This window comes from Fukomys damarensis, unplaced genomic scaffold (genome assembly GCF_012274545.1).
Source record: "Fukomys damarensis isolate Sample0158 unplaced genomic scaffold, DMR_v1.0_HiC HiC_scaffold_14, whole genome shotgun sequence".
Taxonomy (NCBI): Eukaryota; Metazoa; Chordata; class Mammalia; order Rodentia; family Bathyergidae; genus Fukomys; species Fukomys damarensis.
Window position 1 is genome coordinate 69,748,314 of NW_022900926.1, and position 24,711 is coordinate 69,773,024.

At 42.5% G+C, this 24,711-nt stretch overlaps 1 protein-coding gene and 1 long non-coding RNA gene across 6 annotated transcripts in view; one reads left to right on the forward strand and one right to left on the reverse strand.

Annotated features, from left to right (window-relative positions):
* Window positions 1-1,742: 1,742 nt before the first annotated feature.
* Window positions 1,743-16,876, forward strand: LOC104866653. 2 transcript variants are annotated; one of them, XR_781504.3, is made up of 4 exons: window positions 1,743-2,459; window positions 8,079-8,267; window positions 15,533-15,616; window positions 16,478-16,876. It is a non-coding gene; the product is annotated as an uncharacterized LOC104866653 (long non-coding RNA). The 2 variants fall into 2 exon arrangements; XR_781505.2 differs by lacking the exons at window positions 1,743-2,459; window positions 8,079-8,267 and adding an exon at window positions 14,295-14,372.
* Traf3ip2 (TRAF3 interacting protein 2) overlaps window positions 14,326-24,711 on the reverse strand; it is a 40,831-nt gene continuing 30,445 nt past the window's right edge. For all 4 annotated transcript variants that reach the window (XM_010630836.3, XM_010630835.3, XM_010630837.3 and 1 more), the window contains 5 exons: window positions 23,706-23,794; window positions 21,193-21,261; window positions 19,995-20,111; window positions 16,853-16,927; window positions 14,326-14,497 (listed from right to left, as the gene is read on the reverse strand). In XM_010630836.3, coding sequence (XP_010629138.1) covers window positions 14,351-14,497; window positions 16,853-16,927; window positions 19,995-20,111; window positions 21,193-21,261; window positions 23,706-23,794 — 497 coding nt within the window. In that variant the 3' untranslated portion in view covers window positions 14,326-14,350. The remainder of the gene's footprint in view (window positions 14,498-16,852; window positions 16,928-19,994; window positions 20,112-21,192; window positions 21,262-23,705; window positions 23,795-24,711) is intronic.

Consider the following 24,711-nt stretch of genomic DNA (forward strand, 5'->3'; position numbering starts at 1 on the left):
TCATTTTCTCATACAACATTTCTCAATACGAATGTCCTACAGTTCTCTTAATTATATCACCTACCTTTCTCCCTCTCTCCCTCCCTCTCTCTCTGTAATGGAGAATGAATCCAGGGCCTTCACACTGAACCACATCCTCAGCCCTTTTGTAATTTTTTTACTTTTGAGATAGGGTCTCACTAAGTCACTAAATTGCCCAGGCTGGCTTGAACTTTTTCTTTTTTTTTTTTTTTTTTTTAGGATCCAACCTTGCCCTTGCCAGGCAGGCGCTGTGCCTCTGAGCTTAAACCCCAGTCCTGGCTTGAACTTCTGCTCCTCCTGCTTCAGCTTCCTAGGGTGTGGGGATTACAGGTGTGCACCCCTGTGTCTGGTGGACCCTCCTTTTTTAATTTGTAAAATTTGAGACAATCTTAACTTCTCAGAAAATTTGTCAGAAAAGTACAAAGATCTTTTCATCTCCTTAGCCATTTGAAAGAAAATTGCCAAGCCAGGCATGGTGGCACACACCTGTAAACCCAGCACTCAGGAGGCTGAGGGAAGAGGATGTCTGTGAGTTCAAGACAGCCTGGGCTACATAGTGAGTTCCAGGTCAGTCTCAAATACATAGACCCTGTCTCAAAAAAAAAAAAAAAAAAAAGCAGAAAGAAAATTGCCAATTTGATTTCCTCATAAATAGTTTGTGCACATTTTTTTTTCCACAGAGTCGTTCTCCTACATAACTCCAGTAAAAACAGCAAAACTGGGAAATTAACGTTGATATATTCAGGTCTAATACTCAGATCCCAGTCAAATTTATCCACTGCCAATAATGTACTATAAAGTAAAGAAAAGGATTCCAGTTCAGAAACATGTATTGTAATCATGTGCCTTATTTCCTTAGTCTCTTTTACTATGGAACAGTTCCTCAGTCTTCCTTGACTTTCATATCCTAACTACTTTTGAAGACTGTGCCTCATTTGTAGAATGTCCCTCACTTTGTGTTTGTCTAATATATTCTCATGATTAGCATGTATGTCTACAGTGTCACAGAAGCTGCAATGTTTTCTTCTTATCGTATCCTACTCTGGCACTTCTGCTTTGGCTGAAACAACGACAATAGGCCATTTTCCAGACACTTCCCTCAGCCCACATAGGCTCAAATATCCTACATCAAGCACCTCTCTGTGGGGAAACCCTCTTCCGCCTCCCTGGAATCCACACCTCACACCAGTCTGTCCCTTTGAAAGAATGCTCCTTTACCCTGGGTTGCATCTTTGTCCTCAGCACACATCGGAAGGCACCCAGTACCCTGCCCCATCCTCAGTCCTCCTTAATTCTGACACCCTGAACCAGGGTTGCCCTCTCTGCAGTGATGCCCTTCTGGTCCTGCTGCGGATTGACAGCTACTCTAGGCCTCTCTCCATATGAATGCCCTCCTCACCCATTTTTCTGATATTCTAATTCTCTTTTTGTTTGTTTTGTTTTTGCTTTTTTAGTTTTTTTGAGACAGGGTCTCACTATGTAGTTGAGACTTACCTGGAACTCACTATGTAGTCCAGGCTGGTCTTGAACTCACAGCGATCCTCCTGCCTCAACTTCCCAAGTGCTGGGATTACAGGTGTACAACACCACGCCCGGCCTAATTCTTTTTTTTTTAAGTGCTCAGCACTAAACACAGCTCTCAAGTGCTCCATCAGTGAGCCACATACCCAGCCCTTTTATTTTTTTATTTTAAGGTAAAGTCCTGCTAAATTGCCTAGGCTGGCCTTACACTTGTCATCCTCCTGCCCCAGACTCCCACGTAGCTCTGATTACAGGTGTGTGCTGCCATATTTGACTGTTGGTATTCTAATCCTTGAAAGAGATGTACCAATTTCCTCTTGAGAGAAATCTGTAGATAAGTTTTTAATATCCATCAGTAACAATGTTGCATTTTCACTTACGTTATGATCTAAAGAAATACGTGTATGATGTACATTTATCTGACTCACTTGAAATGTTCCTTGTATAGCCACATACTTTGGGGTCCTTCTTTGTGTTAAAATTGGGTTGGCACTACCTGAACCCTCACACAGATGATATTTAACTTTTAATGTGTTGGTAGTCATTATGTTTCCGTGTCCTAATAAAAACCATTTTGTACTGTTTGATAAAAATCATATTGAAATTATCTAACTATTTTTAAAGCTAAAACTGCAGCTTTTCAGTGAGATAAGATGGAGTTTAGTCTTTTAATTTCTGTAATAAATGGATCTTGCTTTTCCATCATAAAAACAACCATGCTACTTTATCACAGGGTAAGCAGAAAAGAACAAGGCCGATATAATATGTAAATGATGCAAATGATGCATTCGTGCGAAGACCATATGAGTCATGGTGCCCACAGTAGTTTGAATAGAGACACATAGCAAAGCAGCTGAGTCATTACTGGGCTGACAGTAGCAGAGACTAAAGTCAGAAGAAGCAGCTCACTTATTCAGGTGAGTCTGTATTTTTGTGACATACCAGCTCGCAGACATTCTCCACAGAGAGCTTTCTACTAAAAGCTTTGGAAGAAAAATCATCAACATTATAGACTGGAAAACATCATCGATTAAGTTTTAAAGTCGACTATGCCGATCCAAATAATGAACTGATGGTTTCAAATAAGTAACCTGATGCAAGGCAAAACTGTGGATCACTGTGGATCAAATGACTGTCCAGCGTGCTCAAAATCAAGGGTGAAAGTCAACAATTGAATCATAAAAGGCATAAAAAAGTATCCTTTTCATACTATGGTTTTATAATGACATGTATAAATTAAATTCTATATTGGCTGTTTCTTTACAGTAAAATGTTCTCCTTTTGCCTTGAGCCATTGTTTTTATTTCAATTTATTTTATTTAATCTGTAAATGTATAAACCCCAGGCTTTTGTACTGAGCTACATCCCTAGCCTTTTTTTTTTTTTCCCTAAGACAGGATCAGTAAATTGGTCAGGCTGGGCTTGAATTTGCAGTCCTCCTGCCTCAGCCCCCCAGAGTGTTGAGATTACAGATGTGTGACACCACGTCCTGCTTTGATTTTTTTCTTCTAGTTTTAAAAATTATGGTAAAAATTTAAAATTTATCTTTCCAACCATTTTTAAAATATATCATTTGGTAGTGTTAAGTAAATTCACAGTTTTGCATAATGCATCTCCAGAACTTTTTCCCTTTGTGTTCCTGTAGATTTTAGTGAGCTACAAGCATAAAGTATTTATACCTAATTATATATTTTTAAATATTTAAGAAACAATATAGTGAAAATTAAGTCAACATGGTCTTTCAAGAGAATTTTCTTTCCTTGATAAAAGAGAAAAAGAGGCTTGAGATACACTGACCAATGCAGTAATTCTCTTTCATTTTAGATGAAAGATGCTTGTGCAGACAGTTCTGGTTTTTTCTCCATGTCAGCCTACTGAGCAGGCTGTACTGGAGATGACAGAGAGGCTTCATTTCTTGGAAAAGTAGAACCAGAGGAGCAGGGTTCCCAGTCTGAATTCAAATGTTCCTTTTTTAATAATAGGTATAATGTGAGCACAATACTGCCTTTCAAATTTCTTTTCAAAATACTTTCCAATCCATTCTTCTATTTTTAAGGCCCTATTATGAATCTCTAACGTAACTTTTCTTTAAAGTCAAGCGTCATTGCCAAGTTGTGATATGTTATACTGTGAATCATTCATTCTAGCCAGTGCTGCTGGGAGACTTGCTCCTTAGCAAAATGTTAGAGGGAAAAAGCTGTCACCTGAAGCTAGGATTATTCTGTGGATCTCTGTTGGCCTCTCTTAGACCTCACAAAGAAGATAAACTACGTGGAAGTTTTAAGCTTGAAAGTTCATATTATTAATCTCTTGGAAGGCTTCATTTTTTAAATGAAAGATTTTAAAAAATGAAAATAAGATTTGCTATTTGACTTTTTTTTGAAAAAAAAATATTCAGTCCCCATGAATGTTTTTAAACTATAGAATAGAAAGCAAGTTAAAAAGGCAAGAGAAGAAGAAATAATTTTCAGTATTTATATGTCAGGCACTGTTGTAGACTCTTTCTATCCTTCATCCTATCTCTTCTGACAATCTCTCTGGTAGGTGGTTCTGTTTCCTCATCTTATTGGCTGGCACTGAAAGGCAAAATAACTTGCTTAAGGTCACATGACTTGTAAATGAACTGAAATTCAAACCCTGTTTGACCGATTAAAAGCTGCATTTTGTGAGTGAGAAACATGTGAAAACAGATCATAGATTCAGTTTGAGCAGTGTTTTCCATCCCAGATTTTGTCTGGGGAACTTGGGAAACACCAATATTTATTCTCAGAGAGAGTTCCTTTGACCATTCCTGCAAATTATCATTTTCTGCTTTCTTTTTTAGTTATTTGTGTATTTAGCTGACGGGCTCAGCTTCAAACATTTCCCATACTCCTACTAAGCAGAGTGCAAAAATCCATTTGCTCTATCCCAGCTGATCTCAGCACCAGCCAGGTTTCTGCCTTCCCAGCTGTGAAGGCTGCAGTGTAAATAGCACATCCTCACTTTCCTATCTGCTGCAGTGTTGTCTGGCTTTTTTTTTTTTTTTTTTTATCCTTTTTCCCTTTTTAAATCTCGAGACAGTCTCACTAAGTCATGAAGTTACCAGAGTTGGGCTTGAAATCTCAGAGTTCTGGATTAACAGGTGTGCCATGCATCACATCTGGCTTGGCCCTTCTTGATGGGAGAACCCAGCTTTTTAGACAAGTCTGAAGGATCCCTAGGGACTGCACTGTCTGTCACTTATTGGTTTAATATGTGCATTCTGCAGTACTTTTACATGCTTTCCCCATTTCTTACATCCCTTCTGTCTCTTAATTTCTCCTCTCATTTACATGGTGACTTATAGGAACTTTGAATATAATAATCTAAAAGGTATGTTGTGGGAAGGATGAGTGAGCAGACTTCCTGTTTAATGGGACAAATCTGCAGCCACCTGCTTCTTTGAAGGTCTGGGCTAAATCTTGAAACTGAGCTAAGGCTTGGGTTTTAGTGAGAGTCAAAGAGGCCACCTGTCTCACTTCTTTAGCATTTACTGTGCGCTGTCTGGGTGCTCAGTGATCTTTTCCAATGAAGATGTTGTACCTCTCCACCTAGATTTTAAATGCCAAGAATGCGTGTCACTCCTCTTTATGCCAAGTGTATTTCCTCGCAAATAGTAGGCATCTAATAAGTAGCTGAAGATTGGTTGCTGATGTGTTAGTTGCTGAGGGTGCTGCTGAACTCTCTCTAAATTAGAAATGGAGAGGGCCAGGGATTTAGCTCAGTGGTTCAGCAGAACCACTTATGCCTCACAAGCATAAGGTCCCGAGTTCGATCCCTGGTACCAAAAAAGAAAGAAAGAAATGGTGGTATGATGGGACCAGACCTCCCAGGCTCACACTGAGGTGTCAAGAGACTTTCTGTTTCATGTGTCATTTCAAAGAATAATGATATACTGGTACCCAAAGCCCAGGTTTAGAATCTTGAATTTTAAAAACCCAAATGTGAAAAGGCCCACCCTGCTCACTTTGGAACCCCAGTCTTAGTCAGAAGTGGACTTGTTAGCTGCCGGTTAGACACAGTATGAAATGCCCCAAATACCCCGTTGGCTGATTCTGCCTTGGTGCCTGCAGGACCTAAATCTTGGGCTTTTCCTATACACTGAGGGCCCAACAAAGCTGTGTAGGGGAGACTGAGCCAAGCCCTGGTTGAGGGTGGGAGGGCTGAGCATATCCAGTGTTGTGTGCAACTGGAATGAGTGAATTGGCCTCGCATTAGGGAAATTGTCTTAGCTACATTTTTTTTTTCTGAATGGATGCACATTGAAATAATACTCTTTTTTATTAATTTTTTTCAGCTTTAATTGAGTTTATTGGTACATTTTAGGGATACAGTACAGTTACATTCACTGTTGGGATCTTGTACCTCTACAGGACAGGTCTTGGTTCTCATTTTTTCCCCTTGTCCCTGCCCTCCCTTCACCCCCTCTCCCCCTCCCCATTTACAAACACTTTGTTTCCATCTTTTCATTATCCCACATTTTTTTCTTTTCCCTTATTACCCTTCCCCTACACATCCCACCTTTTTAGCTCCTTTCTTCCCATTTCTCAATGTCAGTAATCTTATTAGGATCTTCTGTATTATTGCAGATTATTCACACCAGAGAAACTGTTTGGTATTTACACATGTGTGGCTTATTTATTTCACTTAGGAGTATATCTTCAATATGTATCCATTTTCCTATGAATGAATCTATTTTCTCATTCTTTATGGCTGAGTAATATTCCATTTTATAGAAAAACCACAACTTCTTTATCCAGTTTCCAACGGATGGGCAAATGGGCTGTTTCCAAGATTTAACTATTACAAACTGTGCCGCTATAAACATGGGTGCACATACTTCTCTGTGATATGATTCTTTTAGTTCTTTTGGAAAGATACCCAGCAGAGCAATGGCTGGGTCAAATGGAACCTCCAGTCCAAGCTCTTTGAGGTATCTCTATATTGATTTCCACAGTGGTTGCACCAGTCTGCACTCCCACCAGCAATGGAGAAGGGTTTCTTTCTCCCCACAGCCCCACCAATACTTGTTATTGTGTGATTTCTTGATAGCAGCCATTCTTTGTGGGGTGAGGTGGAGTCTCAGTGTTGTTTTCATCTGCATCTCTCGAATGACCAGTGATGTGGAACATTTTTTCTTATATTTACTTGCTGCTTTTACTTCTTTGTCTGAGAAATATCTGTTCATTTTGGATGCCCATTTTTGAATCAGGTCTTTATATTTGGGGGGACTGATTGTTTTGAGTTCTTTATATATTCTTGATAATAGTCCTTTGTCTGAGGAACAGCTAGTAAAATTTTTTTCCCCACATTGTAGGTTGTCTCTTAGTTTTGCTGATGGTTTCTTTTGAAATACAGAAGCTTTTTAATAAGATGAGGTCCCAGTTGTTGATTCTGTCTGCTAGTTCCCGTGCTGCTGAGGATTTGTTCATAAAGTCTTTTCCTATGCCAATGTCTTCCAGAGTTCTGCCTAACTTACCTTCCAGCAAGTTTAATGTTTCTGTTTTAATATTTAGATCTTTAATCCATTTGGATTTTAATTTAGTTTAGCTACTTTTCTTTTATTGCTGAGACAAAAACCCAACACTCAGAAGTTAAAGGAGGAAACGTTCATTTAGCTCAGAGTTTGTAGAGGTTTCAATTCAGAGTCAGCTGTCTCTAAAGCAGGTGGCATGGCAGAGGAGAAATAGTCCATGACAAGCAGGCAGGAGATAGGGAAGCAGCAAGCAGCAGTTAGCAGCCTGCCTCTCTCTTCCTTCCCAGACTGCCAGCTTTTTGGGTGTGGCAACCATATCCAGGGCTGGCCTTCCCATTATCCACACCCAGAACTACGCTAAACCAATCAATGGACTGATTTAGCAACACATTCTTAATCCCAGTATCACACCTTTAATCGCAGCATGATACACCCTAGATGCAGCCCAACACCCTTCACGAGCCTGGAGGGGAACGTCTGGTCAGAAGCCATAACAGAAGCCTTGTCAATGAAGTGTGTGACTACTTTCTTAAACAAAACGTAGACCACCTAATGTAACCTTTTCCAGATGACTAAGGACTTTATTTTAAAAACAAGTCAGTTGCTGTGAGAACTGTGATGTAATCAGGGACTTTTGAGGGGTGTTTATTGCTTAGTACATGAATTAAGTCATTGAAACTGGCTGTTTTGATTTGATCTATGTGAAAATTAGATTGCTTTTTCAAATATTACTTGGTAATTTTTATAAGTTTATTGGTTTGTTTTTCAGGTTCTTAAAAATATTTTCACGACAAAACCACCTTATCAAAATGTCAGATGTCATTTCCTTCAGGAAGCAAGTCTCAAGTCCTTCTTCCCTGTAATCCTTGCAACTTCTGACCTATGTAGTGTTTAGGAAAATAGGCAACTGCACTTGTTAGAACTGTGCATAAAGTAAGAGTGGGATCTGAGTGAAATTCTTAGGGCTGAGTTAAGAATAAGAGCAGGCACTGACCTTTATTCTCAGCCCCCTTTTTATTTCATTATTTTATCTTGATAGGGTCTTGTTGAATTGCCCGGACTGACCTCACACTTTCCATCCTCCTGCCTCAACCTCTGGAGTAATGAGGGTGCTTAAATCCTGTGATACTATTTTGCTGGCAGGTTTGGCACCTGTGATCCTCCCCATCTTTACACCAGAGCTTGAATCCATTCTTCAGGCGGCCATCCTTTTCTTATTATGGTCAAGGTAAGGTGACAAGCGGAGGGGTTGCCAGGGCACCCTCCGGAGGGTAGGGCTGGATGAGCGGGGCATGGTGAGAGGAAGGTAGGAACCTAGGCAGAGCAGGGTAGAGGCCAGTGTTGCTGACCATAGCCTGCTGCTTGGCAGTTTCACATCAAGCTGACTGGCTCTGGATGCAGAAGTTCTCCTTGGGTCAGTTGTTTTCCACAGTCGTGATTAGAAACCATCCGTGTTCTAGGAGTGCATAGAGAATGAGCATCTTGTTTTGAAATCTATTTGAAGCCAGAGTGGATGTTTCTTTTTAGCCACAAGTAAAAAGCAACACAAATATGATCATTCTACTTTATCGTTACTTTGGCATTACAAAAATTAAAAATAAATCTTCACTTTTCATTTGTAGGTTGAGGGGATTTTATAAAGTCTCTGCATTTTGTGTACATTTCAGACATGAGACTCAATCAGCCCTGAACCCATTGGAGAGGGATTTCAGACTCAGGGAAACAGCAGCTCTCTCCAGTTTCTGAGGAATGGAATTTTGTAGATAGCAACAGACTGAAAGACAGAATCAGTTAATCCTTGAACTCAAGGAAATCTTGGCCCATATCCTGGATGATACAGGACGCTGAAAACTGATCAGGTCCCAACTTCACCTAAACACATTTCTCCTCTCCTCAGAATCAGTGGCTTTTGACCATGGCTGTTTATCAGCTGGGCCTCACTGTTGTACCTCAGCGAATGCAGAAGCAAACAGCTTTCTGTGGAGGACATGGTGGAAGGTGGCAAAGGCCAGGCAGGTACATGTGGCTCAGCTGCCGCTCAGCAATGGGGCTGGCAGCTAAGCCAAACTCAGCCCTTTCAAAAGCAGCCTTTTGATAACACTGATTACATTTCCCCCACTGGAGCCTAGGGCTGATTGAGCAACAGCCAACTTCTCTGGGTAACAAAGAGGAGGGGAAAGTAATCCAAACACAGGTTTTATTATAAAAACCAGGGAGTGAGAGAACTATGTTTATTCTGTAAGATAACACACCTGCTTGGTGCTTGGGAGGCTCATTTCCATCAGTTGCCATGGCAAACTCGTTATACTTGAAGGCCATGTGGCTTTGTTTCCTTTTGAGATATGGTCCTTGTCCTACCTTTTCTAACAACTCCAACACAATGACACGGAACCTATCAACAGCATAATTGATTTCTCCTCCCCTCTACCAACAGTTCACATTTGTTCAGCACAGGACCGAGTCTGCCTTCTCCTTTGAACTCCTTGCTAACCATAAAGGCGTGCTTCAGAGAGCCATCCTCATTAACATTCCAGGTCCCGCTTCCCTTTCAGCAATAAACAAGCCCCGCATCAATGGCCTCCTTCCTTCCAGTTTTACAAATGAATGGCTCAGTTCCATGTTTTGCTGCAGACCCAGGTGCCCAGGCATATAATGCAGGACTAAGAATCACACAGGAGGGACTAAAAATAGAACAGCAGTTTTGGACACATAGCAGAGCAACTACTTCATCTCAACTTGCTTTGCGCACTAAGCCTAATGGGACCCATCAGGCAGGAGTTCTCTCATGCTTGCTCTCTCCCTCCTCTCCCCAGCTGCCTTCTACCCATCAGTGCCTTCCCTGGGAAGGGAACACAGGGAGGTCACGCAGAGGGCAAGAAATGTGTGCCCTCCTAGTTTTAGTTTACAAGTCCTGAGAGATCTGGGGGTTGCAAGTCCTTCTTCCTTAGGAGCGTTTCTAGAAAAGAACGGGCAAGCCCAGTGTGTGGCCACCTTTGCCTAGGAACACTCTGAACCGAGACTTGTTCAGTAAAAGCTCAAATAGGACTTCCTAATCACCCAAATAAATCTGACCTAGACCTGTATGCACAGGTTCCTGGAGTAGTTAAGCAGAAAAATTCAATTATACGAACTGTTCCTCTTATAGTTCCCACCTGCGTGGCTTGAGGCTAAGAAACAGAGAACAAATACAGGTTGGAGTGTGGGTTGTGTGGCGTGCAGGGAGAGTCTATGAATGCCACCTACCTTCCACCAAATATCCTGTGACTCCGTCTGAAAGCATTTCCAACAGAAAATGCAAATGTCAGCGTGAGTTAGGAACATGCTACCCTGGGTGGGTATGAGGTCTCCCAGAATGCCAGCTGTGCTGCCTGAACAGCTGAACTGCTCTGTGTTGATGTTTCTGCCGGTCAAAGTGTCCTTCCTGAAGCCACCCCCTACCCAAAAGAGAGCTAACAGGACCCCATATTCCCCTATCTCCATACCTATTATTCCAACAAGTGCTACTTTGTAGAGTCTGAAGTGAGAGAGAGAGAGAGAGAGAGAGAGAGAAAGATGAACATCATGGCATTTAAAACTAAAACCCTAGTAGGCATGGTGGCAGATGCCTATAGTCCCAACTATGTGAGGGAATCATTTGAGTTCAGGAGTTTGAGGTCAGACAGGGTAACACAATAAGAACTTGTCTCAAAATAAACTAAATAAATACAAATAAATAAAATAAAACAAAATCCCCTTTCATTGTTGATGCTTTGGAGATTGGCCAGACAAAACTAAAAGAAACTGATCTAATAACACATTTGTCCATGAGCTCCAGGAAGATGTCAGGACCTTTTAAGTTTCACATAATACCAGTTCAAAATGTACCACACTACTTCAGGAAAAGCTATGCTCCATGTAATCACAGCAATAATTAATCCCCAAAGAATTTGTCACAGAGCAAGTTGCAACAGGATCATTTAATCCTCCAGCCACCAGAGGACAGGTAGGAAGCACGTCTTCCCTCAGACCTCCCATGTTCATGAGGCTTTGTGTCCCTCAGGGAAACACTGGGTCATTTGTCAAGCAAATCTCCCATCAAAACTCAGAAAAGCTTTTCACGTTCACCAAGCAATATCTACAGTCTGGAAACCAGAGCACCTGGGTCCTAGCCCTTGGGTGGACTTTGACAAATCACAGTTTCTTTGGTCTTGTCTTCTTCTCATATAAAATAAAGCTGCAGAGTGTATGATTTTTAGGTTTCTTCCAGACTGGAAATTCCATGACAGAAATAAATAATCTGAAAATTTAATTATTTTGGTTCTTTCTTCCTTGTAATTTGTTGCTTATTTGGTCAGTGGCCTCATATTGAACTACTTATCTTAAAAAACTGTACATAATTCTCCAGAATAAGAGGCATTGCTTCTTTGTGGTATTTTCCCACAGTATAACTTTCCTTCTTTTCATTTGCTACTAGGAAGTGGGTCTAGCTGATTCTTCTTGGTTCACTAAGAAGAAACAGAAAGATCTTGTGTTTCAAGAGACTCTTTCTGGATCATTTCCCAATGATCATAGTACTGTGCAATCCATTTGGCAAAGGTGATGGTGACAAAGGGGTGTTTGGCAAAGTGGATGAGGTGGTTGCCGAAGTGGCTGGGGTTAACACAAATGCTTTTGGCAAAACATCATGAAACAAGGATGGAATGTTTAAAATGGGGAACTTGCATCCCTTGCTGAGATGACTCTCAGAAAAACTCAGTCTTTAAAGAGGTGATTTATTTAGTAGGAAACAAAGAAAAAGGGTATCAACACCAATAATTTTTTTGAGCACTGAGCTGAGAAATAGCTAGTATAATACCTCAATTGTAGCCATGTGTCTTTGACCAGTAGTGAAGTTAAATTAAACCAACAGGCAGGTAGTTTCTGAAACCAGCCTCTAAAATTAAAAATTACATTAAAAATTCTAAATTAGCCACTAAATATTTGACAAGAACCTAAGGTTACATTCCACACCTTCTCACCCTCAAAATAAATTTAGCTCTGAATAAAGCCTTGGAGTGGAGTTATTTTTACTAAGTCAACCATACCCACTTCCACCCCCCAAATATCTACAGATGAATCTATGAGGACCGTAATGGCGTCTAAATAAACCAAGTGTTAATCTGAGTGTCTGTGCTCTAGAAGAGTTGTTAAAATTCCTTTGATGTCGGTAGTCATCAGATTTCACAGAAACTTTACAGGCCAAGCTGTCATCACTTCGCCAGGTGGTTGTGTGTGTGTGTGTGTGTGTGTGTGTGTGTGTGTGTGTGTGTGTATTTTTTTTTTCTGCCACTGCTACCAGCTGTATTACTTCAATAATTATTGGTGGAACAGTAGGGACCTTTCTCTTAACCACCTGGAGTAGGAGGTGTTGAAAGAACTAGTGAGTGAGAGCTCAGAACAGGTCTCAGAAGAGAGGAGAACAACACATTACTAAGTCTTTTCAGACTACAAATAATTCAGAGTAAGAATGCTAATGTCATTTATTGTGTGTAGAATCCTTAATAATGGTGTCACCTTGGACCAAAGAAATAAAAAGAGAGGAGACTTGGAAGTTTGTGTTTGGGGTGTTTTCTGGGAATTTTGAGTTGACCAAGCAAATCAGTTCTACCAGGTTTCAAATTCTACAGAATGAAGAGATTCTTGTCACAAAGTCTGACAAATAAGTATTTAAGCTATGCAAATTTTTCTTTTCTGTTCCTATTTTTTAAAAAAACATTCACCTTACCTAACAGACCTCTGAGTTACAAAGTAAATGACACTAGTATTCTTTAGAATTTCATTAGCAACCTTTCTTATTAATAATTGACAAATATTTATCGTTTAGGCATGATGACATTAAGAGTTAAACTGTCTCACAGCAAAATTGAGCCTGGTTTAAGAGATTAGGTAGACAAGCAAGGGGAAACAGTAACTCAATTTTCATATTGATTTGCTATCTTGGACTAGAAGGCCATCCAACCTTGCTCCACCATTTATTTAGATTTTATATTTATATATAGGTATTTATATGTATTTTTATTTTGAAGATCAGATAACCTATACATATATATACATACATATACATACATATATATATGTATATATATTTCCAAAATTATTAACTGAGGGCATTGTTGAAGTTTAAAAACTTTAAGAATATACTCACTGTGTACAGTTTTTATGTTTCTGTCTATCAGTTAAAAATAAATTTAATCCCAGAAAAGAAAATATAAATCTTTCACCCGAGAGACATATTTATAATAATAAAAAATCACTCCTCAAAAGAATCTTTAGAATTTAGATCCCAGACTTCTGGGGTCATTAGAGATTTCTCGTTCACGTGATTTTATAAATGAGCCTCCTCTGTGTCAGGAAAGAGAATGGTCTTGCCAAAGGCCACACCAGTGGTTAATGGGAGGACTGAAACTAGAACACAGGTCCCCTAAACCACAACTCTAGCCTACATCCTTGTACATCCCCTGTCAATTCATACACATTCTGAAAGATTTGTACATATATAGCCAGACTCTGAGAACCATACTCACGCTGTTCTGATTTTTGTATTTTTGTGGTGCTGGGCCTCATACATGCTAAGCTCTATACCACTGAGCTGCACTCTCAGTCCAGTAACACTATTTAGAATCACGGTTGTGTGCAGTACAGAATGGTTTTGTTAAAAATCTCTACTACAAGAATAAAGCTTTCGTAATTATGTTAAAAGGGGTGTTCAATATCTGGCTTTAATCCTTTAATACAGAGAAGTCTGTTACACTTATCTATATTGTATCTAAGCAGCTTTGTTGATGTCCTGGGAAGCAGCTGCCCATATCATTATAAATTAATACATGTTTATCTCCTTTGAGATAAGTGAAACACACTCTTATGAAACAGTAAACATTTTATTATTTGTACATGAAGCAGTTTGGTCAGAGGACACGCAAACATCTGGCTAACTCATAAAAGTAGCCTGTAGCAACAGGAGTGTTTGTGGTCACTTAACGTTTGTTGCTGTATCTCTGACTCACATTGTGTGCTCACTAAGCATCAAGAGGCCCACAATGGACATCAGGCTCTTCAGAGAACATGCTGGACATTGGCACTTTCAGTAGATTTTTACAAAGCAGGCAATGTAGAGCAGCCTGTCGGCGGGGTGGGGGCAACTATGCTGCAGAAGAGATATTCTGGGGCCTGAGGGCCCCTCGGGGAGGAACTAAGAAACAGCCAAGAGTATGGCTGACCAGATTCAACTAGAAGAATGCTGTTAGATCAGGTCCCAAGTGTGGCATGGCCACAGTGATCTGAAACCGGCTGGTATCACAGGGGAACCACCTGAAGGGTAGGCAGAGGCCCCCGGGGAGGAGCCACGTATTCTTCCTCTCTGAGCAGCCGCAACAGGATATTTTTTTTATTCTTGGGCCAGCTGTAAACGTGAGTGTTCTGCAGCCAGGTGGGCACATGCTCCTGCGGGAGAATGGAATGACAGGAGCAAAGGTCATTCAAGAAAAACCTGGATTCCAGATCCCAGGCTCAGTTCCCAAACATCTCTGGCTTTCCCTTCATGGGCGTTTCCCACCAAATTACCCTGGGAGTTGCGTTGTTTTGCTTTTGGAAGGGTTTTGCATGTGAAACGCTCTTGGCTTCGGGTGCAAGCTGTAGATCTCATTATGGAAACCATATGTGCACAACATTTTCTGTCAGTCTCCCAGGCTACCTGCCCTTGGCATTTCAATGTGCTTTTCACCACCCTCACATAAAAGGGGTAGGACAGAGGTCACCCAGAGTGATGTGAATTCCCCTGTGACTTCTGGAGATGGATGCCCAGCCTGTGGGCTTAATCTAATTCATTATCCTTTCACTCTGGCCTGTAGTTGAAGGAATCCTTAAGACCTCACTTATGAGGTAAAGGCAGGAATTGCGAGCCTAGGACCTGGGGGGCTCAGTTTTTGACTGTTCTTCTGTACTGGATGCCAGGCAGATAAGTAAAATGGGTACTGTGTTCAAGAGTAATATGTATCATGGAGTAAAATAAACCAGAGAAGGGAGAAGGGAGTGCTGAGGCAAGGGTGAAAGGTTTGCAGTTTTAAAAGAGATGCTTAGAAAAAGTACACTGAGAAAATGAGCAAAGACCTAAAGGAGCAAAGAGAGACAGCTTTGTGTTTATTCTATTCAGGCAGATACTTAGCAGGTGCAAAGGCCCTGTGGTTGGAGTATGCCAGGCCTGTTCATAAGCAACAAGGACAGTGTGGCTACAGCAGAGGGAGTGAGAGTGAATAAGCGAGGTCTGGAAGTAGAGGAGTCTGTGTTATATATAGGGCTTTGTAAAATTTTACTTTGAGATAGATTCTTTGGGGTCTGTAGGAGTTTAGAAGCAGTACCTGGTATAGGTCAGGCATCATGCCAAGAATGGAAGATACCCACTGAAAAAGACACAGTAACTGTCTTAAGAAGTTTAAAATCTTTACATGGTGGCAAAATGTGCATGAACTTTTTTTCCAGGCAGTGCTATACCAATGAGGCTCATGGTGGGAGCAGTCTGTCCTCAGTAAGGATGAAGAGGATTTAAAAACCAACTAGAAGTTGGTGGGTTTTTTTACATCATCATGCCCTATTAATTCTAAATAATTATTTCCAGCACCTCCACCTACATACCACTGACAGGAAATACTACAGCTAAGAGTGCTGAAGAGAGGGACCATGAAATGGACTGGTGTTGGGGGAAGGGAGGTCTCAAGGCAAGCTAGAGACACAAGGATCAGCAAGAGTTCACTAGGCAGACAGAGGGAACAGGGAGGACAGAAGCACAGGGCCATGAAAAGACGTGGCATGCTGAAATGGTCCAGCATGACCCAAGTGTAGGGCACAGAGTGAAAGAAAGAAGACTAACGAGTAGCCAGTTTTCTTTTCAGGGGCCTCTTCTGTCATGCTAAGAAACGCAGATGTGATTTTGTAGATAGTGGGAAAAATGCCACTAAATTTTTAAGCTGGAGAGAAGCAGATCAGATCATCTTCTAGATGTTCTTTGTGGATGACAGAGCAGCAGATGTCTAGTATAGGTCACAGTGGGGACAAGGAGATCGGTAAGGTGACTCACCCGTAAATGAGGGCAGTGAAACCGTGGGTAGGGGAGTGGGGGAAAAGGTGTACTGTCATTACAGCCTTATGTGTCCCATTCACATAAACTCGACCCTCTCACATCCTTATCCAGCACTGAGGTCTTATGCAGTCCTGACATCTAGGGATTCTCCAAGGTGAAGCTCTGGGTCTGAGTTCAGGTTGCTGTGTCTGATTCTCAATGTGTTTGCTTCACCGATGCTTTCCCTTTGCCAGGCCTAGAATACACCCTCCACTGCCCTCGGTTACTAAGCCTGTCTTCATATCTTCACACGGACCACAGCAGAGCTCACATTAAGTGACTGAAAATTTAATTCTTATATTCTGCAGCTTTGAGAACTGAACTACATGCAACAAGATACTTACGGGGAACAAGCAGAAATCATTTCCATAGCTTGACTCTTATGTGCAAGCAATAAGAAGTATAAATAAACAGTCTCTTATTTTGTGAGTTAAAACACAAGCTACTCCTTTGTGTGTCATGTCTGTCTGAACAATTAGAGAGCCAGGATCCTACCAGACAACACTTCCAAACCTTTCTGATTCATGCTGCTGGACTGAGTGATAAAGCTTGTTGGTTATTCTGGTAACAATGTGACCTCTAAGGATTGACAAAGAGTTGACAAGCTTTCTCTTCTTAAAACCCCACATAGCAAACAAATGGAAGACTGAATTGTAAGGCTTTTTGTTTGTTTGTCTGTTTACCTTGTTGGCATTTGGAAAGAGCACAGGGATGAATCTGAAATTCATGCTTCCTTGTTTTATGAACTCAATCTGCATCTGAAACCAAACAAATATGAAGGTTTAATTTCAGGGAAGATGAGTTGGTGGTATTCACAACAATGCAGACCTGCATACTATCTGATTGCCTTATTTGAGAGCCCACATACTTAAACTTCAAGCTCTTCTCATTACACACCATTCCTTTCACTCATTTATCAATCATTTCTCAAAAGTCACATTCTGTGCTAGACCCTGGGTTTTCAGGATTAGGATGTGCTCCTGCATGTGCCTGTGCCAGCTTGCATCAGTTTACAGGAGCCAGTTGTGTGCACATCTTCCCAATTTTGTGTGCAGTGACTGCATATTATATTAGTAGCTTGCAACTTCCCATGGTGAGCGTATTTAATTTACAAATCCAGATATTTTTTGAGAGCCAGTTTAGCAAGGCAGCACTGATACTATCCCTGCTTCCTAAAGCCAGTAGTCTAGAGAGCAGACAGAAAATTACCAACCAGAGGGCAACGTGAAAAGTAGGAACAATGGGGGCTGTCTATTCTGCATCAGAGGTTCTGAAGAACAGTCACAAAGAAGGAGTCATTTTGGTGTGGAAAGATTTTGGTGAGGTAGGGAGAATGGGGGGACAACCTCAGCAGAGGACAGAAGGGGAGAAATCCAGAAATGTGGAAGGGTGTCGCTGTCGATGGGACAGCTAGCAATCCACTGCGGCTTGGAAGACAGCAGGGAGACCAGGTTGGGAGGACAGTTTCACAGAGCCCCGTCACCCAGGCCCGAGGTGTCTCCAATATCAGTTCAATTCATTCTCATGCTGTGGTGGCCTGAGAAGATTTAGCTGCCAAGAGCTCTATCAAAATGAGAATTTTCAATAGCAGGGGAGTTAGAGTCTTCCAAATCCTGAGACAAGCACAAAGCTTTCAGTCATTTGATAACAGTGAGATGAGGAATTACATGTTCCCGACCATTCCATCTTACTGATTTTTATAACCAAGAAGTTTTCCTAGTGCATAGTTATAAAAAACAGAAGTAAAGGAAGTGACAATGGTGACTACTGGTTATTGACATCACCATAAAAACCCCTTTTGATCACCCACTCTCATATACTAACACACACAATTACACAATACAAATCTGCCACAAAGTATTTTCTCAGAACTACCTCCCTTTAAAAATCAGAAGACAACACCAAAAACATACTTTAAAATGTCTCAAGTACTGCACAACTCGAAGTCCTGACCACAACAGCACAGTGAACACAGGAAAGGAAGGGCAGGGGTCTGCAAGCCAAAAGTAAAAGATTGGTTTCCTTTCTGACCGCTAGAATGCTGCAGAGTGAAGCCTGGCTTGTTCAGTCTGTTGAGGGACTCGCCGGTGACGGTTCGTTTTGACTAGCTCTTATACGTCCAGATACTGGCTTTCTGTGAAGTGTTTGCTCTGCAGTGCAGTTGCTCATGAGTGCCTCTTCACGCTTTCTGTCATGGTCAAGTTCTTATCGTACCAGGCTTTCGGATGCCTGGAGGGGACCAGGAAGTCAGCCAGGTGGGCAGGAGATTATCTGGCCTATTCAAACCTTTCTGTGATGAGGAAATGTCCAAGGCATTGGTGCCCAAGAAACCGAGGTTGGAGACAATGTGTTTACAGTTGGCACAGTCAGCCAAGTTGAGGTGGAGATTTGTGTTGCCGTCTGGCTTTGCCACACATCAGCAGGCTGGACAGTTTTCCTCAAGAACTGACAGGGACCTGGAGCAATTTCCTCACACTAGCTGTGGGCTCCTGGCACTGGCAGGTTCTTAGAAATGCAGACAGGACATCCATCAGGTGTCTTGGGGACACATAGATGTGACACAGTCAAGGGATGGCGGCACCTGGAGCCAGCCGTTATCTTTTAGGTCAGTTTACTTCTAGGGATCAGATCAGGTAACACTGGAATAGGAGAGAGATCTCCTTCTTTTCTCTTGGCCTTGCTTTTAACCTCACCATCTTCCCTCAGCTTTTGCTTTGAGTTGAGAGCTCAAATGGGTGATCCACACTTGGTGGATGAAGAGACAGAGACCTGAAGACTCAAATAGGGGCACCCACTGGCCCACCCATCTGCCCTTTTTCTGTGCTCCTGAACCATGGGACAGACCTGGGGTTTGCCTTCACTTCCTCTGAGGTAAGATCGCCTGTCCTGAGACTGCCTGAGTGCTTCCTGCATTGTGCCACCCCCTAATTCCCTCTGGGCCATGTCTGCTTTCTGCCCTACCTGCCCTTCTTAGTCAGTGATCCTTTATGCTCACACTAGGCACCTCCCCCTTTGTGTGGTGTTTCAATGGATCTTACACATTTTAATTCAGTAGATTTTCAAGCCTTTAAAATCTCAGAACCCTTGGTAAACAAGCTTGAGACATACAAACCCGCCCTGGTTGAGATGGAGTCCCAGAGCCAGCTCCTGCTCCAGGGACATGTGGAGCAGTTTACAAGTCACAAGTGTAGTCTGGCTTCCTGGTCAAGCTGAAGCCATCTCCATAGCATCTCTAAAACCATGGAGAGGAGAAAGATTGCTGTGCCATAGTCAGTTCCAAAGTTGGGTGATATGTCCACACAGAATGTTCTCAGGTACTGAGCAAGGAAAATTTCTTCCCATTTGTCTTACTGGTTTAAATTTGACCAGGCCTAATAGTGCAGGTGGGACAGTGGAATATTCTCCATCCTCTGGTAAGCACCTGGGATGTGTCAGATACTTCACAAATACACCTCATTTCATCTTCACAATGCTGTGCTAGGGCCCACTTTGTGAACAAGGAGACAGATGGGCCACATTTACATTAGGAAGTCAAATCTGAACCAAGCCTCTGAAAAGGCAGGGCACAGTGGAATACACGTTCAAGGGAATGCAACCGACATTCATTTTCTCCCTCACCCCACACCAGGGATCAAACTCCAGACCTTGCTGCAGCGCCACTGAACTAAATCCCCAGTCCATCCCCTCGCTTGACAGCTGGGAGGCCTGGGATTCTTTACCCAGCACCTGGAGACTTCAGTGGCCTCCAGCGAAGAACTGACCTGTCCTGCAGACAACACCTGTCCCTGAGGGCCAGGGAGGCCCTGTGGTCTCCTCACCACTCACCATTCGATGGATGTACTTAGTATGTAAACCGTGCTCATCCTCATCCAGCTGCGACTCAGCGCCTTCCACATCCTGTTTGTATTTGGGGCTGATTGCTATGATTATCATCACTGTTTTCTGTTAATGAGAGGGAGAAAAGCATGTTTATAGAAGTGGGAAGTGCGGTCCATTTGGTGACGGCTGGCTGGAAACTGGCCAGCAGGACGATGAGCATTCCCTGACCGGCTGGAGGATGGAGGGCCAGGCTCCCCCTCTGTGGAAAGCAGAAGCCAGTGGCTCCACCGGGGCACACTCTGGTCTCCACTCTTTTCTGCCTCTCTGCCCAGCTCCTTTCAAACGTGCTAGCAAATGGCTCAGGGAGGAGCTCTCCTAAGCACACTTTTGCCCACCATTTTCTACAACCATCTCTAATAAATGTCTGACAGCCTGAATCACTAAGGGGGAAAAGGCACTGCAGGCTCAAGGATGAAAAGATTCTCCTCCCTCCCTGCAGCAGGATCTGAGCCGTCACTTGCAGCACTCCCCACCGACCGCCCAGCTTCCCGCGTCTGCATTAGTGCAGTCAGTAGGCGGAGATCCTTCCGCACAAAGCAAACAGGCTGCAGACAAAAGGAAAAGCTGCAAAACCCCAGCCTGCTGAGACTTCCCCCACAACTCCCGCGCAAAGAAACTGCTGCGGACACAGACACACTGGCAACAATCAATTTCTATCTTGTTAAAGCACAGAGTGTCTCAGTGACTGATACAGATTCTGTCAGTAGAAAACAAATCACGGGCCGAGCGGTGAGTGGGCGCCTTGGGGGTGGCATGCTGTGCCGCCAGAGAGGGTGCCTGGGGAACCTCTTCCACCCAGTCCTGCAAAAACACTTGGGGTGGCCTCAGATTCAATTGAATTCTGCTGCTCCCTCTCCACTCGCCGCCTTCATTTCCTCCTTTCCTATGCTGCTCTAGAAATTGTTTGCTCTGATTGTTATCAACCACCTGTGTCTGGTTTGACCGTTATTTCCTTCCTGGGCATGTCCAGGAGGGCGACCCCATCTTTCCTTTCCAAGTCTCTGCACAGCTTCCAACAATAAAGTCTTTGTTCAGACTTTCTCGGCTCTGCGTGGATATATCAAGGCTTCTTCCATAGCCTAACCTCACAAGATAATCGTCTTTCTTGCCAACAAATATTCTCAGAATTTTGGAATATACTTACATCCCGAAGGTAGCGCTCCATCCACTTAATGATATCAATGCCTCGGATTCTATCCTCAAATATATCGATCTGCAAGAGAAAGATGTGGGAGTGGGCTCTGACTGAGACACTTTTCTCTGGATGCAGAGGCTGAGAAAATGCAGAGGCTACGTACACTTACAACTCGAAAAGTTACTAGTGTTTTCTGCAAGGAAAAGCATATAAATCCAAAAAGCAAAGCAGAATTTTCACAAAATATTGCCTATTTCAACATTAGTAGGCATTGAAGTCTTTAATACCTATAATTAGAATGTAGTGGTTCACATTCAATGGATCTGTGGCTATATAAAAATGTTTTTAAAAGCCTGAGGGGCACAGTATACTACTGAACTGGATGTGAGCCAGGTGCATTATATTTATAGATATGTGAAATTTGAAAGTCTGAAAAGCCAACATAATTCTGCGGTTCTGGATGTGTGACATACAAGTACTGAGACACAACTGTGGTGCTTTACTTGCATTATTCGGGTCAGTATTATGTTATTGTGTCCACTTTCAGTCCATACATTTCAAAAGGACTGTAGGAAGCGTGAAGCAGAGGCAAGGAACAGTAGCCAAAATAATAACTGAGATAGTAGTGAAAAGGCTTATGATGGAAGTCAAGGTGAACTCTTGGGCAGTGATAAGGTTCATATTTAGTAGCAGTCTTCAAGTCTTTGAATGGGTATTCAAAGAAAACTCTAACAGTATTTTCTGTTTTCTAGAGGACCAAATAGGGGGCCTTTTTTAGGCTCAGACTTGTGGTAGTGAGGAGTGTGTGTCCGTGTGTGTATGTACAAGGTACTGAATGGAAGAGAGATTATATACTGGGTGACTCAGAGAGAGGGTCCTTGAGTTGGGATTATTTGATTCAGCCATACGGCTCTCAGATTAATTGTCCTAAATGTTACTTTGCCACTTAAGACTACTCAAGACAAGTCCTAGCCATCATCAAGCTTGCTACCTTTTCTCCTGGTGTGATCTGGCAACTTCACCACTCCCCTTATTGGCCTCCCCTACGTGCTAAAAGCACAATCCAAACTCCCTGCCCTGTTAATCCCTCCTATACATTAACCTCCTCCTCCTTCCTTCATCAAACTCTCCCCCACTACGACGACTAGTGTACCATGAACACATTAGAACATTCTCTCACTGACGAAATGTCTCGGAGCTTTGTAATAGTCCCTCTTTTAGGTTTGCCTCAAATGCCCCATGCAGTGCCCCACCCCTCTTGATGTATCCATGGGGAAGAGAGGACCCTGATGCATCAGTACTAACTTAGCTGTCCAAGATGCGGCTCTGTGATTCCACCTCCAGGCTTCATAGGATGAGGGTCAAGGACAGATTTAAATTCTACCTAAATAGCCCCTGATTGTTAAGGTCAAAAAAAAGTAGGGCTGGGGATTTAGCTCAGTGTTTCCACTGCCTGCCTTGCAAACGCCAAGGTCCTGAGTTCAATCCCTGGTGCAACACACACACACACACAAAGCAGAGATCTTCTCCAGTGGCAATCAGTATATTTAAAAGAGATGAAAAGTAGGATCTCTGTGGAAATGTTGACCTTGTGTCTTATGCATTGATTTGATGTCACCATTACCATCATAGTGTTTTACTCCAGAAATGAGAAAGTGAAATTGTAGATTCCATGTAGTCACGCAGTTAGGTTGTATACATTACAGGCATTTTTTAAACTTTTTTACATTCTAATTTTTAAAAATCTATTGCAGAATAAGGAAAACTTCAAATAAAAATGTTAAACGGTGCTCAGTGCCCTCGTTTTCCTCTTATTTTTGCTCCTCTTTATTCTTCACCATTTCTATTCGTCCACCACGAATTTTTCACTACTTAATATAATTCACGCTCAGTAAATACCTAGAAGAGACCTCTGGGAGGGAAGAGAAGTGATCTCTGTGTTTGAGGAAAGCCAGCCCTCTGAGGAGCGTCCTGTGGTATTTTATTTACCTAAAGAAAAACTTACATGGCTTTAACCTGTGTGTTTGGGGGAACGGGAGGAATTATGCATTTGGGATTGCTTGGGCCAAGATCACAGTGGACCTGTAGGGCTGGGTTAGGTCTGTGTCCCCTAGATCAAGGTGTGGAAAGGCAACTTTGGGCGGTGGGGGACACAGGTTCCCAGGGTCCTACTTCAAACCTCAAATCCAGCGCAGAACAAAAGGAGCCTGTTAAACAAGCAGGTGAGTGGGGAGGTCTGCAGCTTCCTGCACCACAGGGAGCACAGCTAGTGAGAAGGGACAAAGGTACCAAATACAGTGAGAGTCTGGCTTTTCCTTCAGGCCAGGGGCCAGCTGTCTTTTTGGTCAGCATTAGCACCATTTGAGCTGTTGGGAGGTACTCAGGATCATAACAAAAAGCATATGGCGGAAGAATACTACATTTAGTTCAGAACCACATAAATATCAACTACCCTTCGTCTTATGTTTTTTCTTGCCACTGTATTGTAGCTGTTCAGTTTTCTCTTTGGACAAAATACTCACTGCAGTTTGGAAGCCATTCACCAACAAAAAGTTCACGAATTTCACCACCTCCATAGCTGTGTCCATAGAATAAGTGATAAAGACTTTTCCTAAGAGAAAAATTTCACATTTATTAGAAACTATTTGGATTAGTCTATTCTCCACAAAACTTCTAAATCATACGTAAGGTCTTTTGTCCATCTGGAGATGTATGGGAAACCTTGGGGTAAGGTGGTCCACTGCCTGCAGGGGTGGGGACTGCTGTCTTCAGGGCACAACTCTTCAGGCCAAAGGGCTCTGGCCTGTCCCAGGGAGTGCAGACTGCTCAGGGTGAAAGGAAGTCAGAGCGACAGGTAGTGGGGGTTGGGGGGGCAATGACAGGAGACAATCCTCAGTGGTGTGAAAAACCACATGAATTATTAACAACTACTAAAAATTCACTGCCTAGAACCTGTGGTCCTTATGTTCAAGTCACAGATTGGTTTTTGTTTTCATTTTGTTTTTTCAGAGACATTTGACTTGGTGCCCAAGGAAAATATTCTCACAGCAGGCCACGAAGTCACACTTACTGAAAGGCCACCCAGAGGTGTCCTCTTTTGATCTCATGATACTCTTGCTGCCCTGAACTGTTGCCCAACAAGTGGGGGAAGAGCCAGAAAGCAATTTCTTGCCCCCCTGCTTCCACCCATCTACCCACTTTTGCAGAAAGGACAGAAAGTTGAAGTAGAGTAACAAACAGCTCAGAAATATTGGTAAAACTTCAGTAGCTTCAGAAAGACAGGAGCTTCAAGGAGAGACACTGCCTCAGGGCAGACCAACATCACAGACTCCTCTCTCATCTGTCCGCCAGCTTAGAGCCCCAGACAGTGCTACCGGGGCAAGCTTGCCCCAGTCAGGACGAGAAGTGGTATTTTCTGAGGCTGTAGTCTTTGGGGAAATTATCTGGCTAGCATTTTTTTTTTTTTGGGTACCGGGTCTTGAACTCGGGTCCTTGCGCTTGCAAGGCAGGCCACCAAACCGATGAGCT